This window comes from Podarcis bocagei, assembly GCF_964188305.1.
Source record: "Podarcis bocagei genome assembly, chromosome: 6".
NCBI lineage: Eukaryota > Metazoa > Chordata > Lepidosauria > Squamata > Lacertidae > Podarcis > Podarcis bocagei.
The window spans coordinates 64,946,058-64,970,046 of record NC_138130.1 but is presented as its reverse complement, the minus strand read 5'-3'; the positions used below and the strand labels follow the sequence as shown (position 1 = coordinate 64,970,046).

The 23,989-nt window shown below is 38.5% G+C and overlaps 1 protein-coding gene across 4 annotated transcripts in view; it reads right to left on the bottom strand.

Annotated features, from left to right (window-relative positions):
* The window catches only part of CADM2 (cell adhesion molecule 2), a 368,300-nt gene that overhangs the window by 42,206 nt on the left and 302,105 nt on the right, over positions 1-23,989 (bottom strand). For 2 of the 4 annotated variants that reach the window (XM_081199662.1, XM_081199663.1), the window contains 2 exons: positions 15,491-15,669; positions 1,003-1,119 (listed from right to left, as the gene is read on the bottom strand). In XM_081199662.1, coding sequence (XP_081055788.1) covers positions 1,003-1,119; positions 15,491-15,669 — 296 coding nt within the window. The remainder of the gene's footprint in view (positions 1-1,002; positions 1,120-15,490; positions 15,670-23,989) is intronic. The other 2 variants (XM_081199664.1, XM_081199665.1) reach the window with 2 other exon arrangements.

Sequence of the window (23,989 nt, the reverse complement as noted above, 5' to 3'; positions counted from 1 at the left end):
CACAAATAAATAGTTAAAACAAAAATTTAGTTGCAAATTAACGTATATTAGTGGTTATAGTGACCTATCAGTATGTACCATTACTTAGGAAATATGAAATGCAAATGGGAAATTTGCTTCAAGTTTATGCATTTAAAGTCAACCACTTTTCTTGGTTGTTAAACTGTGTAATCCTTTAATGTCAGCTCAAAAGTAAGGACCACTGAGTTCAAGCAGGCTTACTCCCATTCAGCAGCCTTGTCAAGTACAACATCCGCACAGCCAAAAAGGTAAGGGATTATTGTGTGGATGAGTTACTAATCTCCACTGGCATCACTAGTCCAGCCATATCATTTTGCACTTCCAATGGAAATGGATGTGCTGAGTGTGTGGGAAAGTGACTGCCATTTCACACCACCACCAGCAGTAGGAAACAGTAATTTCCCAATAAAAGAAACATTACTTTCAAAGGGTTATCTGGATTATCCAGTGCAGGAACAGCTACAGATTTCTAGAGCAAGAAATCTATGGTCTGGGAAGGCCTTTTACACAGCTACAGAAGGGAAGAGAATTATTGTAAAATTAAACTATAAACATGAATGAAATAGTTCTAAATAAATATAAGGTTAAATCCAAACCACTTACACGTTCACAGCATATTAGCAACAGAAAGCAAACTTATCGTTTTAAGAGACAATGTTAATTCAAAATTAAGTATGTTTCCTTCCAACAAAAGTTTAATATGATAATCTTAAATGAAGCAATTACTTATAACAGCAGTTAAAACACCCATCAACATTCATAAATATCATTAGACAAAGATGCACAATGTGCTGTTAAATCATTCACAACTATGTTAATTGCTGACAATTAAACTGGATGTCCCCATGTATATTAAACTGAACATAAATTTGCAATATTCACAATCTCCCTTTATCATCTTGATCATACTTAGTGCGCATATACCTGTGGTTGCCTATTTATATTGTGATTTGCAGGCCAAAACAAAGAAACATACTGTACCTCGTGTGTTGATGGCTGTTGCCGATGGGACTGTGCTTGTTAAGGCTACAGTGGTTGTGACTGTTGCAGTGGTAAGGGAGGGGATGACAGTGGTGGGAAGCAAAATGTTGGAAACATCTGGTGAGTGGAAAAAAATATAAAATAAAATCATATCATGCAAACAGAGAAGCAGCATAACAATGATTCAATTTGTAAATACACATGTGTAGAAAATGTTCAAATTAAAACATGCTTAGCACAGACCAACAAAGGTACGGTAGTGCACTTTGAAATTCTTGACATTAGATCACACTCTCTCTTATTCTATTCAAACAGCAACAGACAGAATTTTAAACAACCAAAAAGGACTTGTTCAAATGATTCATGTTTCCACAAAGTGGGAGAGTGTATCTGCGACAAGAATCCTTCTCTTCACTAAGCCATTTTTAAATGCCTCATACAGTAACAAAGCAAATATAGATGCAACAACATGCTGTGTCAGCGTGGGAAGATGAAAACACAACACTGTCATGCTAAAATAAACACACATGTTAACAAGAGATGGCTGTATGTTAAAACACCTATTTTCAGACAGACTCAATGAAAGAAAACGGGGGTGAATGGCTACTAACTCTAAAAGCTGCTTTATTTGATTTGCTTCTCTTCTTCCACATTTTGTTAAAGGAAACAGTCTGCCAAGATCCAGAGCAAAGAACACATCAAAATCTTTACCAACAGCCACTGTGAATAAGGGTTACTCAACATAAAGCAATATTTTAGTCAACTTAATTGCATCATTTGAGGACCAACTGTAGAAACTATTCATAGTAATGTTACCATATGTATGATCCATAAAGGAACCTCACCAATAGAAAAACCGAACAAACATTATCAGTTCTTAGGTTATTTTCCAAATTGAGTAAGTGCACATCTACCCACAAAGCTTAAAGGCCCTGTTGCTAAGTCACATCATAAACTCCCTGTAGCAAAACCTTTTGTGATTTTAATATATAGAGGACAATAAAGAGAGAAGTAGGAGGGAGAGAGAAAAAACACCTCTAAAATCTGCACTGCCTAGAGCACTGAAGATCAATGTTCCTTTGTCTAGGAAGACACTGAAAATAAGAAAGAAAAGACACAGTGGAAAACAACTTCAAATACTGTGAAGCTCAGTTAAACATCTAGGATGCTACAGGACTGAAACCAAGCTTCAGAGGAATATGGTTGCACTCACACCGATACAAACACCATCACTACAGAAGCAGCTAATGGTGGTATCTGTGCAACAAGGGTTTACAAAAAATGGTAATGCAAATCAGAACCACAGCTTTATTTCCAGGTTTCAAGTTCAGGAACAACTTGTATTAGGCAACAGTATGAATAAAATAATACAGAACATATATCCATAGTACAAAAATCCATAATATAAAAAAGACTTTGATCATTAAAACACAGTTTCCCTTGTGCATCTCTGACAGCTCCAATTCGAATATTATTTTGATTGTCTTAAAATCCAATTTGCCAACATCAATGATGTAAGAGAAAGTTATCTGAGACACTAACTCAAATCCAGCTTAATTTCAGATTAAACCTCTGAATCATTACAACAACTTATAGCAATTTTATCTAACTCCTTTTTCCTGATTTATTTATTTTTTTGCAGCCAGTGCATACAGGGCCACTATGTATGTTATGAAGCTCTTATGAAGGAAACTGAACTATTGTTTGAAAGGTTTCAGAAAGTGATCCATTGGCTCTCTATATAAGGGGTAGGTTAACAGACAATGAGTGATGTATTCCATCTGAGGTTGACTACAAATAAAAATCTGTCTGCGTATTGCACCTTGTTGTAGCAGCCATCCAAAAGCATAGAAGCATTTCTTAAGGAAACTGTTAAGACTTTGGTTAGATAACTAGCTCTAAAATGCTCTGTTCTCAAGAGTGGATACCATTGGGAGGGGGGCAGAATGGGGGTTTCTAATTAGTTGCCGATTCTATCCAGAAGAACCAATCCCTTAGTTGACACTTATTTAAGGTCATTGCAAAGCTCAGTTCTGGAAAATAATAGTAGTCAAAAACATATTGACAAGCTGCTTTCCAGAGTTGGTTATCACCCAATTCCACATAGCGCAGAGCAAGAAAACACTCAATAGGCATAGTAGCAATATTATAAAATATTATTTAACTCAGCGCAGTTAAGGCTATTGCTTAATTGTTGGCCACTCGGATTCTGTACAAAGAAGAGTAGCTGATATCCCTGATAGTAGGGAGTATAGCTTTCCCCCCCAAAAAAATATTCTGCAGTTTTCAAAACTTTAATGGCATTCAAATCAGAGCCCCAGATTTCAATGCCACAGAGCACTTGAGTAAGCACTTTGCTACCAAATATCTTTAGGGCAGATTCAATCAGCTGCTGTCCCTTATTGTAATAGAACTTCTGGACAGACTTGCTGAAATTTATTTTTTTTAGCAGCCATCGATAACAGTACAGCAAGGAGGGACTGCCTGATGTTACGTATACCTTTTAGTTTGCCAATCAACCAATCTTACAATGAGAAATGGACCATGTACATTTGTCTTAAGGACCTCATGTATGACCACATAAGGGGACATGTGCTGCTCTGCCCCTTCCCAACTACAACTTTACACCAGTGTAACTTCTCTCCAACCACAGTCATGCTAGAAGCAATGCTGAGTCTGGTTTCTTGGCCTGCAGTTGTTCAGTCACGGCCATATGTTACCTTGAAGTGGGGCTTAATATTACCAAGTTACACTACTTTAATAGGCCTATAAAAGAATGATGGATAATTTCCAGTGCTCTCCTCCATTTCAATGTTTATTGGGCATGAACTAGGTGATATAGTAGTCCTTAGTGGTCCTTAGCAAATCAACCCAATTTTAATATGCTCAGAGTGTTAACAAGGTATTGTCGCAGTTTCTGTCTGGGGCATGTAAAACATAACAATGTCGTGCTTATTGATGAAGTCCACTGATATTACGAGTAAAAACAACTACTCCTGTTTTATAGATCCCAGAGTTGCAGGAATATTTCTGGTCTTTTGACACATACTGGTTTCTTATGAGAAGAAGTAATGACTCTAGCCAGGATTTCTAAATTAATGCCTGTTTCGAAATGTAAAGTATGTTAGCTATATAACCTATAAACTAGGCACCTGAGCACCATTTGTTAAGCTTCTTTGCTTCCAGCCTTCACCTAGTTACACTTATTTATATCCTACTGCATTTAATCAGTAGGATTACTGCATGACCCTAAACATGTTTACTTGAAGCAAATCCCACCGAGTTTAGAAATACTTGCTTGGTGGCAGGTAGGCTAAATATTGTAGCCTTGTGCATACATAGCTAAGGCATAGTATTTCAGCCTTTGTCCCAAAGAGTATGATACAACTAGCATGACATTTTGAAAAGGTTCTCATTCAAAATGTAGCTTTTGCTATAATCATGTGGAAAATGGGAAGAGTCCATGAATAGTTACCATGAATTTCTGCAGACAGAGCCACCAGCAACTCCCTACAAATACAGACCACTTCCCTAGTTTCAGGTGGGATTCAGTCATATTTCAGAAAATTCAGGTTGCACAATTAAAGTTGACTGGGAGGTCTTGAGCAACAAATGCACTTCCTCAAAACAACTGACTTTTTGGTATAAGGAAAGTGATGGCAAAATGCACTAGAAAGTGTGGGATAAAAATTGCTTGATGCAACATCATATAACCTGGCCACAATAAGATCAGAATGAGTGTAAAATAAGAGGCATAGCCTGTAAGAAAGAGTGTTGCTCACCCACTATGCATTTTGTATATGATGGGTGTGTGGGTGCCATATAATCTTACGAGAAACATATCTCATACTTTCCATGTATTGTCTCAGTGATAATAAACAGAACTCACAACATAAAATACATTTAACTGCTCATACACAATACCAAAAGGATAAGCAACCCGACCATTTAATCATAATCACTATTATGTCAATAGGTTGCTTTATGAAATATCAACCACAGAGAGGATGATTGTTTTAGTCTGATACATGATTTTCTTTAGAAGTATAATATTGCTACAAATATATTGATGTATGGTGATATTGATCATTAAGAGACTTGATCCTAAGTACTGTGAGCAGAGCTGTGGACCCATTTCCTTCCCACTGCAGCCACCCCTTGCCTTCAGCTATTCTTGAAGGTTGGGGACCCTCTTCTTCAGAATATCATTCAGTACAGTGGAGGGGAGAAAGGGAGAACTGGCAGAACTCAAGAGTGTGCCCCTTAAGTCTCTTCCTCTTTAGCTAGAGCATTACTGCCAAGAACTCTATTTTATATATCTTGGTGGACTTCCAATACTAGGGTTCTTACTATCAAAAGATAAAATCCAATTATTCAAATTTACGGCTGTTCTTCTATTTGCTCACCCACCCCTCATTCAATTTCTCTGTATATAAAAATGTAAACAGAAGCTGCAGCTGCCTGCCAAAGCAATTCTGCACTTGTGGCATTTCTTTTTTAAAAATCTACCAGCAAAGGAGCGCATGAGTTGGACAATAGCAACTCTAAGCAATATGCAGGGCCTGACCTCACTCAGAATTGAAATGAATCAATTTCCAGATGCTCTTCCCACACATTTTCGATACTGTGTAGCTCATTGACCCATAACACCCAAATATCCTTTGGTGAAAGGAGGCAGTGGTTCATCCAGAGGGCAGTAGCCTACCTGGCCACCATATAAAATACTTGAGGAATATCCCTCCCCCGGATATTCGTCCCCCCCCCCCAATTTTACTGAACAAGTGAAGAAATGATTCCTGAACATTCAAAGCAAAAGAGGCACAGTGACAATATGTAGCTATATGCTTTCTAAAAATGTGAACATCAGTAAACTTAAAACAGTAATAGCTTTGTTTCAAATTACATAATCATTTGTCCCTGGATTTAATGTACACAATTAAATAAGGCATTCGTGGCTCCACTTTTAAAATGAATATAATACTAATCAGCTAAAGAAGCTATTGGAAATAAAACCAATTTTTCAAAAGGAGGATGGGACAGAGGGCATTCCTCTCCTTTTACCTCCCCTCCACCCTACTAGTTTCCTGGGTTGGTAGACCTGACTTTAGACAAAGCTCTGTTCAACCTTGGGAGATTTCAGGAAGAGTGAAGGGGCTGCAGGAGGCTTCTTGGACATGACCCTGTCAGCTCTGTCATTACTTTTCTGTTAGAGCTCAGACGAACGGGGTTCCACACCAGAGTTTAATGTGGATTTGAAACCTGAGACCCATTGTGGGCATGTGCACAAGTATTTGTTACCAGACCAGCAATAATTGAAGTACAAAGTGTGTGTGTGCGGGTTGATAGATAGATAAATGATAGAGATAGTGTTTCGCTTTCACTCCTCCACTTCTTTTGTCACTAAGCCATTACTGAGGAACATGTCAGGCTCAGGAGATGAATAGATTCACTCCTTGAGCAAAAGGAACTCCAACTTCCTCAAGGACTTCTTGATCAAATGGCAAGGGCAAGCTCGATCCCATCCATTTTGATCCCTATAGTTGAGTTTGGACTAAGCTAATGGAGAGCAAGCAGTAGGACATGTGCTTAATACCCTCAATTTGTGGAGCTTGAGAAAGGATGCCTGCATGGTGCTCTCTGGTGCCAGATCAGCACCCAATGCATAAATTGTTCATCTTCAACGCATTAATTCCAATGGGATGCACATTTATATGAATGTGCATTCTGGTGTGATAAATTATTAGCACACTTGTGACAGCAACAGGGAACTTTCATTTCAGCCCCCTCACCACCTCAGACTACTAAATATGAATTTCTCAACAAGGGGAGGTAAAGAAGGAGGAGGAGGAGGAGGAGGAGGAATGGGATTTTTAAAAATGAACATTGTAGTCCTCACCCCACCTCCAAATACCAAATTTGCATTGAAAATCAGATCTCATATTAGTCATAACAGATTTCTGTGGGAGCTACTTTACAACCTGCTCTATATACACACGGCATACATAACTTGATATACGTAAGATTTAGTACTTATATGGAGCCAAAATAGATTATGCATTCTTAAAATAGATTATGAATTGTTTTTGGCAGAGTTCTGTTAAAGTATAAATGCATTTTTTGTGGTAAAAAAAATCCCCAAACCATTAAAGCAAGGAGCTGAACATCTGAATTTTCTCGTTTGCCCTTTATGACATTTTAACCTTTTTTTCACAAAGTTGTCAGTCATAAAATAATATAAACCCAGTACTAATAAAATACAGGTTGTGAATGACTAAAACAGATGAGATTCTTAATACTTAGATGTTTTACCCTTTCCCCAAACTATTATCTCAAATATGTATATTCTCCAATATCAAGCAAATGAGCTAAGCCAGCTCCTCCTCTCCTATTCAGTGCTATGAAGCGGACATCTCCCCACGCTCTTACCTTCTCTAACTCTAAAAAAGACATAGATTCTGGCATTATTTATAGGATGAGAACTGATAATCTCTAGTAAAGCAGAACCTCAACATCTGGAAAGGTGAAATCTATCAATATTAGAAAACTGAGGCAACAGTGCATGTCAAAGATGGAAATATTACACATGCAATGCTCCAGTGGTCCAAACGAGAGAGCTTCTAAAAAATGCAATAATCTCAATATTAATTTATGCTTTAGTTAGTTGAAAATAATTTGTGTCTGAAATGCAATGAAAATTTCACTGTTGTGATTTAGCCAATTGTTAAGCAGATATTGGAGGCTTACTCAACAGGATGCAGGAATGTTGAAATTAAGGCCTCATTTTATTGTCTATCATTAAATTATTCTAATCCAGCAAAATTAGCTTTTTTAATTTGAGATTTAACTCAGTCACTAATTAAATCAATGGGAGAGCTAAAAAGCTGATTTCTCCACATACTGACAATATGTTTACAAGTATAATCAATTGGATACTGTAGGCCTGCACTGAGTACTAGTGTGCTTCTAAGCCTAACTCAAGGTGTTTCCCTGTAATACAAAGCCCTAAACAACTCCGGCCTCATATATTTGCAGGGGGTTCCATCCTATATAGACTGGTCAGGTGTTGGATCTTCAGAGGAGGCTCTGCTGGGATTTCCGTCGCCATGTGAAATTTGTCTGGCAGTGATGTAAGAGAGCAGTTTCTGTTTAACATCAGGCCAAGGTGCACAAAGGAGTGCATCTTCCACCAAAAAAGGTGGAAATTGTTTAATTGTACTTGTTTAATTGTAATTGTTTAATTGTACCTCTCCTGGGGCTGCATGGTGGAAGGTGAGCTGTAAATGCCTGTGAATGAAAAAATAGGGAATGCATGATTCCTTGTGTTACAGCCAGGCAATGCATGGCTCCTCGCGAAAACACCACTTTTGGTGGCATTGCTCTAGCACACATACTGCTTTAGTTCATACATAATGATGCTGGTTCAGCAAGTCATGGCTTAGAAGCCTGGGCAATGGTCCTATTCTAAGCATGTGTGGTGCACTTGTTTGGGAGTTGGTGCAGTAAATGGGCATTTTTCTTGTCTCGTCCCTTCTGCCCTGAGTGGCATGAGTGCTGTGGAGTGGCTGTGCCACTCCATCAAGACCTGCCACATACCAGGTCTTACATACACTTTAAAAAAGGGATAAAGGGAACCATCTGTTAACTAAAATTCACACAAGACCAAGTTTGTCTTCATATTAGCAGATATTTACTAATAAAGGAACCCTAACTCCCCAATTCACTGGCTTGGTGGGGCATTAAGATTGAGGTGAGGTATATGTTGGCAGAGAAGAGCTTCACTGATGGAGGGGCACATCTACTACAGAGGTGTCGGCTACACCTGTGGTTGTTTCACTGGTTGTTGACAGAATTAGGCTCTGGGGGGGGGAAGAGGCCCCAGCTGTGAGATATGGGTGGTCTGGGATGCAAAGTCCCTTCATTCATTGGGTAGGTTCCAGGACTGGACTCCCTTGCTTCACCAGCCAAGAACTGGTGGAACTAGGGTTGCCATATTTCAAAAGGTGAAAATCCAGACACAAAAGTTGTTGAGGTTTTTTTCCAGTACTATACCTATGTACCTGGGAGAAAACACAATTGAATTCAGTTAAGTATTGGCTGCATGCTAAAAGATTTGGCTTGCTATTCATCTGCTGATAGATGTATTGATTTGAGCTACTATAAGAGAATATGAGACAGAATTATTCCATAGTCAGATACTGTGAGAGAAAGTGATTTCCCTATAACTTTATTTTTAGACTGTCCCAATTAAAGCATCACAGTGTTCATGTTGTTTGTATAATTAATATGAATAAACACTATGCTTACTCTTAATCTCTAATTATGATAAACTACACATTTTCATTTAAGTCAAGCCTCTGCTTGCACTAAAGCTGTCTAAATCTCTCCTGAGTTTTGAAGATAACTTTGGAAATTGAGGGAATTAGCAGATAGGGTCCCACTGAGAGAACTGTTCACAGGAAAGGGAATAAAAGACGGATAGGTGACTCTAAAGTACTCGATAATGAAAGCTGGGAGGAAGAAAAACTGCTGTGATTGAAAATAAGTAAGATCATTTTGTGGAAATTGTGTGCAAACATTAAAGCACAAATTAAAGAACAAATTGTAGGACAGATCCTGTTCAACAACAGAGGGCTCTTGTTCCATATTCTGAGATTCACACTAGGGAAAAGTTGCAGAAACTACATTAATTTCACACACACGTGTATGGCGAATAAATACAATTTCCTCTTTAGTTCTAAAGGGTTTTACTTCTTCCACTCCACCTCAGACAATACCAGTACATAAGACCAATGAAACTTATGGCAATCAATTGATTGTGACAACCACATTTAGATAAGCAACAGAGCCAATACAGAGAGGGATAGGCTTTCCTTTGGATGTGCCAGCTGCTTGTCTTTGACAAAGGATATATAACTGTTCACATTTTAAGCTATTCAGATATTATAATTTGGGTCCTAATAATGCTCAATTATTATTAGTTCAAAATAAGTTCTAAATTGTTTAAAGTTTATTTTTGTTGAGGAAACTATACAATGCCATAGTATTTTTCAGTTTTATTACCTACAGCCAGTAGGGTTAACTGGAATACTCAAACTGAAGCACTTGAAGTAGAACAAATAATGTAGGAAACAGTTTAGCCAGAGGGCTGACACTCGCTAAAAATCTACAGCTGAAACTACCCTATATAGTTTCTGTGAAGAAGGGTCGGTAAGAAGAAGACTGTATAGTGGACCTAAATTCAGTAAACATATTTATCGATAGATTTTCATGTTTAGAGAATCCTCCCACAGTATTCCCTCCTTTTACTCTTTGCACCATCTTTACTCAGAGAAATTAAGCAGAAACTTTGTAGCTCCACTTCCCAATTCTCAAGAAAAATTGTGAGCCAAGGAAATAGTGCTTATCAAACTCTGATCAATTTCCCTACTACTTTCACCACTTAGGTTAAACTCTCTCCCACCCATTCACACTTTATAAGATTAGTCAGGCACAACTGATAATCTGTGCAAACTCTGCTTCCCAAATGCAATGTCACGTGACCAACTGGAAAATGATAAGATGTATAGCACCAATTCTGCTTAACCCCAATAGAGGTTCTTGGCAATTTCTTTCCAAAATAGTTTCATTCTGTTGTGCTTGGTCCTCTTAAATTGAACTCACAAAGGGGAAAAGACCATCATAAATTCCCTTACCCAACCATGGCAGTTATTAACTCTGCACTGGAAGAATATATTAAATGCTAGAGACAATTTTTGTGCAAAATGAAGATAAGGAAATATATGCCCTCTATTAAATGGCATAACCCTTTCTTCAATTTTCAAACTGCAAAGTAAGAAAAAAGGGGGGAAGAGTTCTGTCCCACTTGGTGCACCCAATAAAGCTATGCATCTAATCTCAATGCTGAAAAAATAAGAACAGGAAATTGTCTAAGATTATCATTATAATCAAACTATACTGAAGAATCGTTTGATATCAAACACTACTAAACACTGAAACTTTTAAAACTTGGAACATTTGACATTATCTTATTTTAGAAGGCTTACAGTGCTAATAAACTCAAATATATACTTCTGCAATTACCCTCTGTAGTTCCAAATCTATATTTGCAGAAATTTAATTAGGAAGAAACTCCAGTATCCATTTTTACAATAATAAAAATGTCAGCAAGGCCAACCTTCAGCTAGATAATATGAAAGATGTGCAGGCACAGACTACTAAGTAATCAAACTTAACAACAGAATCCTGATAACGATTAATATGCCTGACTCACTTTGAGCTGGATAATCAGATGAACAGGGTGCAAGCAACTGAGCAGTGACCAAATATGGGGGAGCTCATGTGCATGCAGACATCTATATTTCTAAAGCAACTACTAAATGAAAAAGTACGACTTGAAGTAGTCTCAGTTAGCAAAATGTGTGATTTCTGAAAATGCCAACAGCTTTATCATCAAATGCTTATTCACAAGTTGCCTCATTGCTTTTTATTGTTTTAATTAACAAGAATGGTTGGGGACTGCAGGCAGGTTAAGACTTGTATGCTTCAAAGAAACATGGGGTGTAAATACATACTGTATCTATGCTCTGTGCTCATAGACTGCATTCAAACATCATAGTAAACCTGGAGTAGCCAACTTGATTTCCTCCACATGTTGTTGGACTATAATTCAGACCATCCTTGACCATTAGCTATACTGATTGAGGCTAATGGGAGTTGAGTCCAACAACACCTGGAGGGAACCAGCTTCGCTATCCCTGAAGTAAACTATGGCTTATGCAAACAAGCCACCCAAAATGTCAGCTTTGTACACATCCCAGTTCCTTCTACTACATTTTCAAATTGGCTTGTTTGTTTTGTTTTGAAAAAAACATAGTTTACTTCAACCATAGTTTGTTGGTTTGGACATGAAAAACTGCAGTCAAGCAAAAAAAGTATTTTCTTGTGGCTGCATTGGAATAAGAGAGGAAAATGCGACTCCAAGCTTTACTGAAACTTGTCAGACCGAACTGGGGTCTAGCAAGTCATATGAACTAGGCTGTTGCATCATCACATGGAATCCCTGTCAATATGTGTTGGGCATCCTGTGTGGCTGGTACAGGTCATGTCTTGGACTCAATATAAAAGCATCCCCAAGGGCACTGGCTTAATTTCCTTCTGAAGATGTTTTATATATAGTCACTATCTCTCTGGGCTGTCAGGGGCTGCATATCAGTGGTGGATGGGGCTTGGAATAAACAATTCTTCTGCTTTTTCACCATTGTTATCTCAGTGTAAAATTCCCTACAGGATTTGAATGATTTTCTCTCAAATTAAGTATAAAGGTAAAGGTAAAGGTACCCCTGCCCGTTCGGTCCAGTCTTGCCAGACTCTAGGGTTGTGCGCTCATCTCACTCTCTAGGCCGGGAGCCAGCGCTGTCCGCAGACACTTCCGGGTCACGTGGCCAGCGTGACAAAGCTGCATCTGGCGAGCCAGCGCAGCACACGGAACGCCGTTTACCTTCCCGCTGGTAAGCGGTCCCTATTTATCTATTTGCACCCAAGGGTGCTTTCGAACTGCTAGGTTGGCAGGCGCTGGGACCAAACAACGGGAGCGCACCCCGCCGCAGGGATTCGAACCGCTGACCATGCGACTGGCAAGTCCTAGGCACTGAGGTTTTACCCACAGCGCCACCCGCGTCCCTCAAATTAAGTATACAGAGGATTAATTAAAAACAAAAAGTCAGAAAAATAAGGAAGAAATGAACAGGAGGAAGAAATCCGAATGGGATGGAATAATAGAGAAGTTCAGTAGCAGCTCGAGGACCCATAAAATTAGATCAGAGCCACATGCAGACCCTGGGTTGCAGGTTGCTCACCTATAACTTATATAGAAGAAAGTTAAAGGGAGGTTTAATTTGCTCCTTGATACTTGTCGCCCCAGTGTGGTGAAATGCAGGGAACTGGCGAATATATCTTGTATTTTTTATCCTGTATTTTTCTAACTCCTATGCTGTACCTCAGTGTTTTTCAACCACTGTTCCGCGGCACACTAGTGTGCAGCGAGATGTTGCCTGGTGTGCCGTGGGAAAAATTGAAAAATTCGAAATATTTTTTTAAAAAATAATGTCACATTTTCGCCCACTAGGCGGGCGCCGGACTGTGTCCACCCTATTTTCCATCCGTCCTGGGTGGGGATCAGATCGGATGGGATCGGATGAGAGCGGACAGGCGGTCTGCTCTCATCTGATTCCCCATAGAGAGCAGCGGGGCTCTGACATCTCCCTCTCCGCACACAGTGCGGAGACAGAGCTGTCATCTGCCGGCTCAGCGGGGATCAGCGGATCGATCCCCGCGAGCAGAGAACGGTCCACAACATTTTTGTTTGCCATTAAAGAAAAATATATTAAACCATGCTTGAATGTCGGAACTGGTTACTAAAATTTTTGAATCCACCACTGATGTTAAGTGTTTGTGTTTATTTGATTTGTGTTTATTTGATTCCTATTCAAGAGAATTACTTTATATATAGTCAATATAGGCACAGAGTTAAATTTTTTAACATTTTCTAATGGTGGTGTGCCTCGTGATTTTTTTCATGAAACAAGTGTGCCTTTGCCCAAAAAAGGTTGAAAAACACTGCTGTACCTAACACCATTTTAATTATTAAGTGTATTTGTGGGGGCTTAATGTTGTGCACCACTTTGTGCATCTTTCTTTTTAATAGGAAATAATTATAGAAAATTTACAGTTAAATTTAAAAATGTTCTAAAGGACACAGATTAACATCTCACCCATATAAAGCCAAAATATGATAGTAGACTGCTTCCAAAGTATTCAGAGTTGGTCATGAGGGTGGGGTGGAGGTGAACTAATATTTGTGTTTTATTTATTGAAGTTTTTAAAATTTAAACCCGAGTAATAAGTTACTGAAATTTTAATGAGCCTGTCATTACCTATGGCACTAATCCTACGTAAACTAATGATAAATTTCAAAGCACTTATCTAGCAGCATGAGCAGCATTAATCCATGGGGTGATTTTGATAAAGTGCAGTTCAACAACAGAGCAAAAAATGGCTAATTAAAAAGTTGTTTAGAGAAGTACTTATTGTAAATGTGAGCAAACTGCATAATAGTAACATGGATGCCTAGTGAACTCTGCTGCTAGAGGCCTAGAACCGCCAAATGAAAATCTCCAAATGAAATATAAGCATTATTAAATTAACTTAATATTTCAGAACTGTTTGGTTTTTACATGGAGCCACCTTCTTTTTAAATGCAACAAGTTTTTAAAAATTTTTTTTTGGGGGGAATCCCTGTCAATATATGTTGGGCATCCTGCATGATTCCAGTTCAAGAAAATTAGGAAGTTGTTTCAATGGGTCTACTCTTAATATGGCTAACACTTTCCTAACTGGAGGCATGGTAACTGAATTTCAGGAATTTACATTTCAGCATTTATGATTCCCAGTTGTGTGAAAGCATTGCCTCTTATCTCCCACACTGATGCTTTCTAAATAGAGGGGGGTCACGTGTTTCTGGATTCCACCTCATACCTGAAAGTTCATGAGATTTAGGGTAAAGCCCCTATCTAATGAGAATTATAGATTTTCGGCTCTGAATCACCACAATAATTTTAAGAGGGCTGCTGTCTTGGCAAAGCTCACCCACCTGCCTTAGCAAGTATAGTCACAGTGATCCCTTCGATTAGAGGAAGTCTAAAGCATAATTTGCAGCCAGCATTGACCAATCTATAAAATACATTTTTGTCATATTTGGCATTTCCCATCTGAAATATTCCTTTCAATTTCTTTCATGGTAGGAGTGCAATAACATGGAAAATACTTTCAACCTATTGTCAAAAAACAACTGCTACATTTTGAGAACTTACAAATTAGAAATATTTCCTGTCACTCATTCACTAGAAAGTAACTTCCATCAAGCACGTATTTCTGGATATTTGGCATCTGCCAGCTGCCTGACACTTAATGAAATACTGGCTGAGTTAACATTTTTGTGATGAGCCAGGGTCACTGGTATATTGTGGTTTACCATAAATAAGCAACATGTTTACACATGCATCCTGATGACTTCTGTTTTGTTTTTTCCCTTCACAGGGACAGGAGAAATGTATCAGGAAACCACAATGTATGACTTCTGAAACCAGGGTCCTAATTTGCTGCTCCAAAACGTCAGGATTTGTAAACCACAAAAACTCATAGTTTAGAGCTTGCTTAGGGGGAAACAAACCAGGCTTCTAGGGGTTTAGATATTCAAGCAAGCCATGCTTAATTGCAGCTTCATGATTTGTTTCTCCCACTTACTCCAGGGGAGAAGCAAAGCAGAAGCAACTTGAGTTGCCGTTCATCAAGGTAAGCCACAATTAGTCAGCCAACTTTGTTTTGGGGGAGAAAGGCAGGGTAAAATTAATGCTGAATAAAACCAAACAAATTAATCGAAGCACATGTCAATGCACGCCATCATTTAAATGACAGAGAAGGAAGTACTCACCATGTATAATCAGAACATACTCTGCGCTGTTTAGGCCAATAGAGTTTGCTGCTTCACATCGATATGTACCATTGTCCGTTCTATTTAGGGAATTAATGTTTAGCTCCCTACCATTGACAACCATCCTTTCTGGATCTGGTAAATCTCCACCATCCTTTGTCCATAATACTGGATCTGGCCTATTAAAAACAAATAGATGAAACCATTATTTTCAAATTCATTTTAAAATAAATGTGCATCACATCAAACCAACCCAACAAGGGTTTTCGCATGCAGCAAACTTTAAGAACCATAAAAATAATTAAGGCTATTCTTTCAGAATTAAGCCTACAGTATATATTCAGAGACCCACATCCAAGTGCCTCCTGTGGCAAAAGCTTTTTTAGTGGGGGCTCCCTTCTTACGGAACATGCAGACTCAGCAATGGCACCCCCATTGCCTCCTTCTCAGTACCAAGCTTTTGAATGTTCTTTAGCATTTGACTGGCAAGTGCAAATGTGCCATCGAATCTAATGTGCACCTTAATTTTCGCAATGTAATTTGGCCAGAAAGGTGAGCATTCGATTTGAGTAAATATAGTAGATCCCTGAGGAAGAAAGAACTGGACACATAGTACTAAACACATTGTAAAATACCAAGAGAAAGCCAGCCACTTACTACCACCCACTTTTGTGTGTTAATGAAGTGTCTTCAAGGACCAGCCCTTTGGTGTACATCTTCTAGCCTCTGACCACGCAAGTCTCTAACTGCCTTCACATGCCAGCACTCTCCAAAGTTTGGCACTTTGACATAGGAATTCCCTTCTGGCATTTCTTATAGAAATTTATAGTACAAACCTAACATGCCTATTCAGAACTGATCACTGTTTGGTTCAGTGATACTTATTCATACATAAGGGTGTTTAGGATCACAGTCTTAAGAAAGAAATATGGACATAAAGGCAACAATTATCCGTTAGCCCTTCCAAAAATTTAACACCTCTCTTTTTTGCATGTTCATCGTTCCTTCCTGCTATTTTAATGGTAGTGTTTTAATGTTTTCGTGATTTTTTTTATGTGCCCATCGTAAGCTTTGTGGCTGTTTTGGGTTGAGAAATAGACCAGAATTCGTAAATAAATAATCTCGCACACTGAGCAGTACTTCCATATCATATGATATTATGCAATAATGTAACATGCTTAAAAGTTGCAATTTACAGAGTCAGCACCTTTAGTTTATTGATAATATATCCGAATACTGACCCTAGTGACTGTTCCTAAAAATAGAAGCTATGTGGGAAAGGTATATTTAATATCACCTGACTGAGATAATCTGTGTTTAAATAATATATTTTTGATTCAAAAAAATATTATGCAATTACTTTCACTTGGATTATACACAACAGAGACAGAAAATGAAATATTTGTTGAAAAATAAACATAGATTTGACATAGTAATAAATGCATTCCAAACACAACATAGTGTTTCTAGTTGCAAAAACAGTATTTCCTCGGTAAAAATAAATGTTTGTTATTTAACTTTAGTAACTATGTGCTGAGTCCGACTATTCAGTCCTCTGACTTACATCTGATACCAAAGCTAGAAGCTAAAGAGAATCTCTTATGCAGCAAACAGATGAGCTTGGAAGCCAGTTTTGCACATGTAATCTAGCAGAAAACATTTGTGTTCAAACAGTCCATGTTGTTTATGTTAAAATGCTGAGAGAGCTAATTTCTCTTTAAGGGGTAGAATGAGGCAGCTTACTGAAGAGAGGTGTTCTTTTAAAACTAAGGTATTCTTAGATTTATAATATCTCTCCCTCTTGTTCCTCACAAATGCATAAGGCATGCATCACTCAGTTGATCTACTCATGTTTCTCACAAGCTTTTAAGAATTAAATACTTCTGGAAAAAGATAGGCTAAGTTATTGAATACTGTATGTGTTATATTATATGTGTTGTAAGCAATGTTGGATATTGGAAAATCATATTATCTTAAAGTATTGTTAAGCAATTTCTTGTCATATTTCAATCTGTTTCTATACCTGCAAAGGTGCAGGGAGCGTGGCACCAGTGCAATGAAGCAGATTGTGGCAATTCAGGATAGTGCAGCTACACCAGAGCTTCTCCTGCATGCAAGCCATGTACAAGGCAAATAATGGTGGAAAGGGAATGCTGAGGAGACAGGACAGATACCTAGTGACCTGTAAGCATCATTCCTCTTTGTTCGGGAGGCAGGAGGGTGAGCAGCAGAGAATGAGTGGGTGGTGTTAGGACAGAATTTGGGATGAAGTAAAGAATAGAGTGGGACAAGATCAAGGCATAAATTGGTTGTAAGCACTGCAACTACCTCTTGACCCCAAACCACTGATGTCAGACATGATTGGAATTGAACACGCTAATAATGGTCAGAATCCAACGATTCATGCAGCTAGTTCTGTGTGCTCACTGTGCTTTCAATACATTGTCTGAATAGTAGCTCTCCCCCATCTTCAACGAGTTGAATGGCAAACCCTTTTGAAACTAAGGTTGATCTCACCAGCCGTTTGTTTCATGGTATTGAGGGGTCTTTTGTTGAAAGAGCAGCTTGTTGGATAACGATAATAACAGTGATAATAAAATGAGACAGCATGAAAATTAAAAAAAACACAATTAAATACATGCTTAAATAAAATAAGACCATGCCTTCAGGATTCCCGGAGGAAAGAACACGAAATTAAAAGAGAGAGAAAAAGATCTAAAGCTGTATTTTACCACTGCAGTTTAAAAGGGAGGGCAAGATATCATTATAAAACCATCATTATAAAACCTTCCAAGAGATTTTATTGTCTGCCTTTGGGAGAATAGAAGGAAGAGAGAAGCAGAAAGCTTTCTGTTTCCTCTCCTATCTCCACTTACTATCTTCGAAAGAAAGACAAGCGGATTTCTCTTCTGTGACTCATAGAGTAAATGTAGTTATAGATGCTGCACACTATGTTGTCAAGCATAAAGCTGAACATCATCTGCACAAATATAGGAATATGTAGAACTATTCTGATTTGCAGTAACAATCTGGGTTTCATTATTATTACTATTTTAGAATGGTGTGTATATAATAAGGAGAATGTAAGTTGAGAAATTAATGTGCTTAACAAGCAGCCATTGTGCACATTCACCAGGCCTCATGGAGGAGCATGTGCACACAATCCTTCCAGGAAGAGAAAATTGTGCACATTTCCCAGTCCATATATATAAACAGGCCTTGGATAAATCCACATTCCCTAAAACTCCATAATGCATCTGTAACAACAAAACCGGACACCTTTATCTGCCCCAGCTGCAATAAAACGTGTCGCTCCCATATTGGTTTTTACAGTCACAGCAGGCCCTGTAACTCTCCAACAGTTTGACTTTACCCCAGATGCTGCACTTTCCCATTGTCTCTCAATACAAATTGATGTCAACCCATCAGGATCATCTTACGTTTGCACTTGTGTTGCTGCTTCTAGAACAGATGGGTAAGGCTGCAGACCTATCCACTCTTAAATGGAAGTAACCCTTGTTGAACATAGCTAGACTTACTTCTGAGTAAGCATGCATACAATAACAATGTGGCTGCTGTTCTAAACTGCCATCAGTTGCTGAATATAATATAGTATAAATGTTATGTCAGTACTTTAAAAATAGATGCTTTGATAAATTTGCATGCTAAGGTCAAATGGAACCTGGCATCAGGAACAAAACAATACTTTAAAAACTGAACTGTGCATACCTCTGTTGCTACAGTATATGTGGTTGCAAAATTTAAATGATGCTGATAGCTTATAAATAATGTAACCAGGATTGGGGTGCATAAAAAGGAAACTATAAAGGTGAAAAATTTCAAGAGACCCTTGAGGCAAAAAATGGGAGAACATCCAGCAATACAAATGTCATTGCAATAGCATGACATTGTAAATCACACACACACACACAAACACACACAAACACACACACAAACAAATTTTCCATTTGAGAAATAACGTAGTTGTAAATCCTTTAAAAACTAAGTTTTAAATCCCCTATAAAAGTTTAAATCCTATTTCACCCTAGGGAATGCATGCCATGCAAGAATGGGTTAAGTAGGGTTGCCATTATAAATTAGCTCAAGGAAAAAGCACTCAATATACTGTATAGGGGACAATTTTATCCAAGCGCAGAAGCTGAGGAAAGGTGGATAAGATTGCTATAGGCCAGGGCATTCTTTCCTATTCTTCGACAATTCTCTTTCACATGGCTTTGCTACTAACCATAAATGCTAACTAAGTGCCTATTAAGGGAGCAGATTGCTTTAGCCATTTGGATGCCCATCTCACAGCCTGCTCCAAAGGATGTGGTGGCCATGAAACTGGTTTGCCTATTCCAAGGGTGGGCTGTGGGCCCACTGGCTCAAAAGAAGCAGCCTGCAGTTTGGCCAGGAAGGGGGGAAAGGCAATTTCATTTAAAAAGACTGAATGGATCAGACCACGGTCCATTTAGCCCAGCCTCTCATTCCCATAGTGACCAACCAGATGACTTGTAAAGTTCATAAGCAGAGCTCAGATGCAATAGCCCTCCCCAACCTAGGGGAGGCCAAATACAATTTCAAATACAATCCCTAGCATTTCCCATTAAAATGGTGTCTGGTAAGAAGACTGGGACAGATCTCTGCTCAGGAATGTAAAGTGGGTAGTAGTGTTTAAGCAGGACCGATTGACTCAGGATAAGACACCTTTAGATGTCTAATATATATTCAGTATGTGTTGCTGGTTTCAGAGGGCAGGGGCCAAAGCTCAGTGCTTTAGTTCAATTCCTGGAATCTCCAGTTAAGAGAGTTAAAATAAGGGGTGAAGGCAAATACATCTGCTTGAGACCTTGGAGAGCAGACAATATTCAAGAGGGTGGGCATTCATCTGACCTTGAATAAGGTAGCTTCCTATGTACTTATGGGATGGATGTTCATGTGAATCTGGTAGTGTGCTGTTTGCTTATTTCTGATCCCCTACCATATTCGCTCAACTGTCATACCTGCACAGCTCAGGCAGCAGGGGGTGAAAGGCGGGAACTGCAGGAGCAGCTGAAAGTGGCAGAATCATCTAATTGGTGGTGAAGCGAGAATCCAAGGATTTAATGAAAGAATGTATTTAGAACAAAAGTGTGCAAACTGTACAACTCCTCTCTTACATCCCCAACTGCATTTCATTAGCATTAACATGGCTCTCAATTAATCTCAGTAATTTGTAACAGCTATTCTGATGCACCCACTTGAGTACTGTATTATCTTGATACTGCTGACATTTGCATGTCTTGGGGTGGGTGGGGAGGGAGAGATATTTATCGTCCTTCAAATCTGCTGAGCCTTTCCCATTCTTTGTTTTCCCTGTTTTAAGAAGAAACAATTTCTCACAGTTTTCTTACTACAGCTGTTTATGAATAAAGAAGGAAACAAAGGCCTTGATCCAGAAATGGGACTTATGAGCTTCTGTGTTCACAACAGGACTGCTGTCTTTCATCTGACCTATGCCTACCCCCTACTTTTCTTGACTACATTGCAAATGACTTTTGAAATATGAGAATAATTAAAAGACACCCCTGTGCTATTTTGAATGAGGGGTGGCTACAGTTCAGATAAGGCAACAAGCCATGACATGGTGGCAAACAACCTCTTATCACCAGCTGCACCCCAAAACACTCTACATGCTTTAAATTGAATTATTTTCTCACTCTTACTTCTTCTTGTTTAAAGCCCATATTTTTAAAGCCTGTATTTTCCTTACATAGGAATGATTCATTTATCAATATTCATTAACAAAAAGCTTCACTAATCCTCAAAGATAAATGCTAAAAACCTAAGAATAGCAGAAAAACAGCACACCAGTTGAGTCAGGAATGAGATCAAGCTGGGCTGAGTGTCAGATCAAAAGGATAAATCAGTAACATGCTGAGTTCAGGCAAGGTGGTCAACTGCTAGGAGATCTGGAAATTAGCCAGCAGTCAAGGAACCAGAGGAGCAGTACAGCCAGGAACAGCGTCCAAAGTTTAAAAAGCAAAATGAAAGCCAGAACAGAGCAAGATGAGAGAAAAACAAGTAGCCAGAAGCTTGCGAAGTCTGGGGCAGCAACAGTCAAGGAAGATACTTTGCTACTTTGCATCTCTGTTGTTGATTACTAGGTGTCTGCTTACTCAAGGCCAAAAAAGATTTGCATCCCCCAAAAGAGGAAAGAATACACTGATTTGCTTACTTTATATGTACAGATGAACATTTAAATAAGGATAATTTAAATATGACTACAAAGCTAAAGACAAAGGCTCTCATAACCAAAGAATTGAGGTAGGCCCACACATAAACAATTGCCACAAACTGGGTTTACAATACTTCCCCTCCCCCAGCCACCAGTGTTTGTTCACTTGAGTTCATTTCTTTCTCCCTACCTCCCATACAAACACATACACAACATCTATCCATCCATCCCCTCTGTCTGTCTCTCTCTCTCTCTCTCTCCCCCCCCCCCAAGCTCATGTTCTTGTTGTCTGAATGGTGGACAAGATGTTGGAAGATGGAAGAGGGAGGACTTCCTCCGGCAAGAAGTATTAACCATTTTTCTGCCTCCAAATTATTTTCTTCCTTTCCTTGATGATCTGGAAACTGTTGGAAGTTCCTTGCAGTACTTGTTACATTTGTAGTTTAGAAAGGAAAAGGTAAAATAAAGGAAGAAAAGACTCTAGCATCCAGACTGGAATCTGGACAGAACCTTAAAATGATGGACCATCTGGGACAAAAGAGGACTCCTAGCCAACTTATGGAGTGGTGCTGCCCTTTTCTGTGAACGCAAAAACACACTAGCTAAAAAGGGTATGGGGGGGTAGCAGAAAAGCTAACACATGGGGGAAAGGCATGGGGGCTCAACCTTCTTCTGGGTCCCGGATGCGACAGTCAAGAAATAACCAGAAATCCATAATCTGCAGTACTTCTAAGAGGTTTTGCTATGCATCGCCTAAAGAAAATTGTTTACCTCATACAAAACATAAAGGGAACAGATAAACTTACAGGAAGTTTCTTTTTTTGTGGGGCAGAGGGAGACAGAGACTTTACATATCAAGAGAATGCCAAAAAATGCCTAGACAAATAACTGTTTGAATCAGCCTCACTAAGTTGATCTTGACTGCTAGTAGAAGATACAAATCTGAATCATTCTGCCTCCCCACATTTCACCATTTTTTAAAAAAACTTTGATATTCCTACCATCTCATATATATTATGGTGCAATACAATCACTATATGTTGAAGCAATGTTACCTGTTAAACAGCTATCAGAGTCATGGTGCCTCTGCAATAAACAAATATTCTGTTTGTACCTCCAATAAATTATTTGATGCTGTAGACTGAGAACCAGAAGTACAATAAAACCAGCTCAGAACCCTTCAGCCACAACTTTATTTTTGTAGGTCTCTGTTCCAAAACCTTCCATTTGCTTATTTCTTACTTTTTCTTCTTCTTTTTGCAGCTACCTCTACTCAAATATCATTCTGAGTATACATTTAAATATTTCTTTAAGAGTCTTGCACCCTTTCCAGAACTGAAAGGCTGTAATTATTTTTCATCATTGGAATTAAATTGTGGGAGATTTCAGAAACAAAGAATAATGATAAAGTTATTAGGAACTAAAAGCAATTGGTTTAATGGCTTTTAGCTCTTAATAAGCTTGTTACATTTAACACATTTTCATGCTAATAGTTGCCGTTCAGTTACCACAGCTGTTTCCTATGTGTTGTCATGATTTTTCTTGCCTACTCATGTCATGAGATTCTGTCGTCTTCTTTGCCCATTCCCAAAGAAAGCTTTGCTGAGAACCGAGTAGCTGCAAAGAGTAGCATCTGGCATGACTAACAGAAACAGGAGGTATTTCAATAAGCAGGGCTGCTAGTAAATGAAAATTAACAGGCATCTCAACTCATATATAATTTCAGGATTTTATTTTGCTCTGTTTAACAAAAAAAAATTCCACAATGTAAAGCCACTAGAGGCAACAGATCCCAAGCCATGTAAAGAGGCAACAGAAAAGAATTTAATCCCACTTGAGAAGGGGGGGGGGAACCAATTAATGTTTTAACAGTGCAATCCTAACTACCGGTATATCTATTCAGAAGTCAGTTATAATGAATTCAGTGAGTGAGTGGGGACTGAAGTCTCACTCTGTTGTTCCATGGAACTCGATGAGATTACAACACTGAAAACAGAAACTGAATAGTTGTATACGTTATAAAGCTCCTCAGAATGGAATTGGTTTTATAAAGAACTGCAGTTAACTTTAATTGTTTATTAAAAATCTGTGTTTAAAGTTTTCAACTTTAGACTACAATCACTAATTTGTTCCTTATCCCAATACTCTTACATGCTAAAGATTAAACTTGAATGTGAGAACTCTCTTTTGCATAGTTTTTGAGGATAAAATTATTATTTGAAGGCCTGATTTGAAAAGGGCAAAATATTCTCCTAGGAAGATATAGTATAGAAAATGGAGGG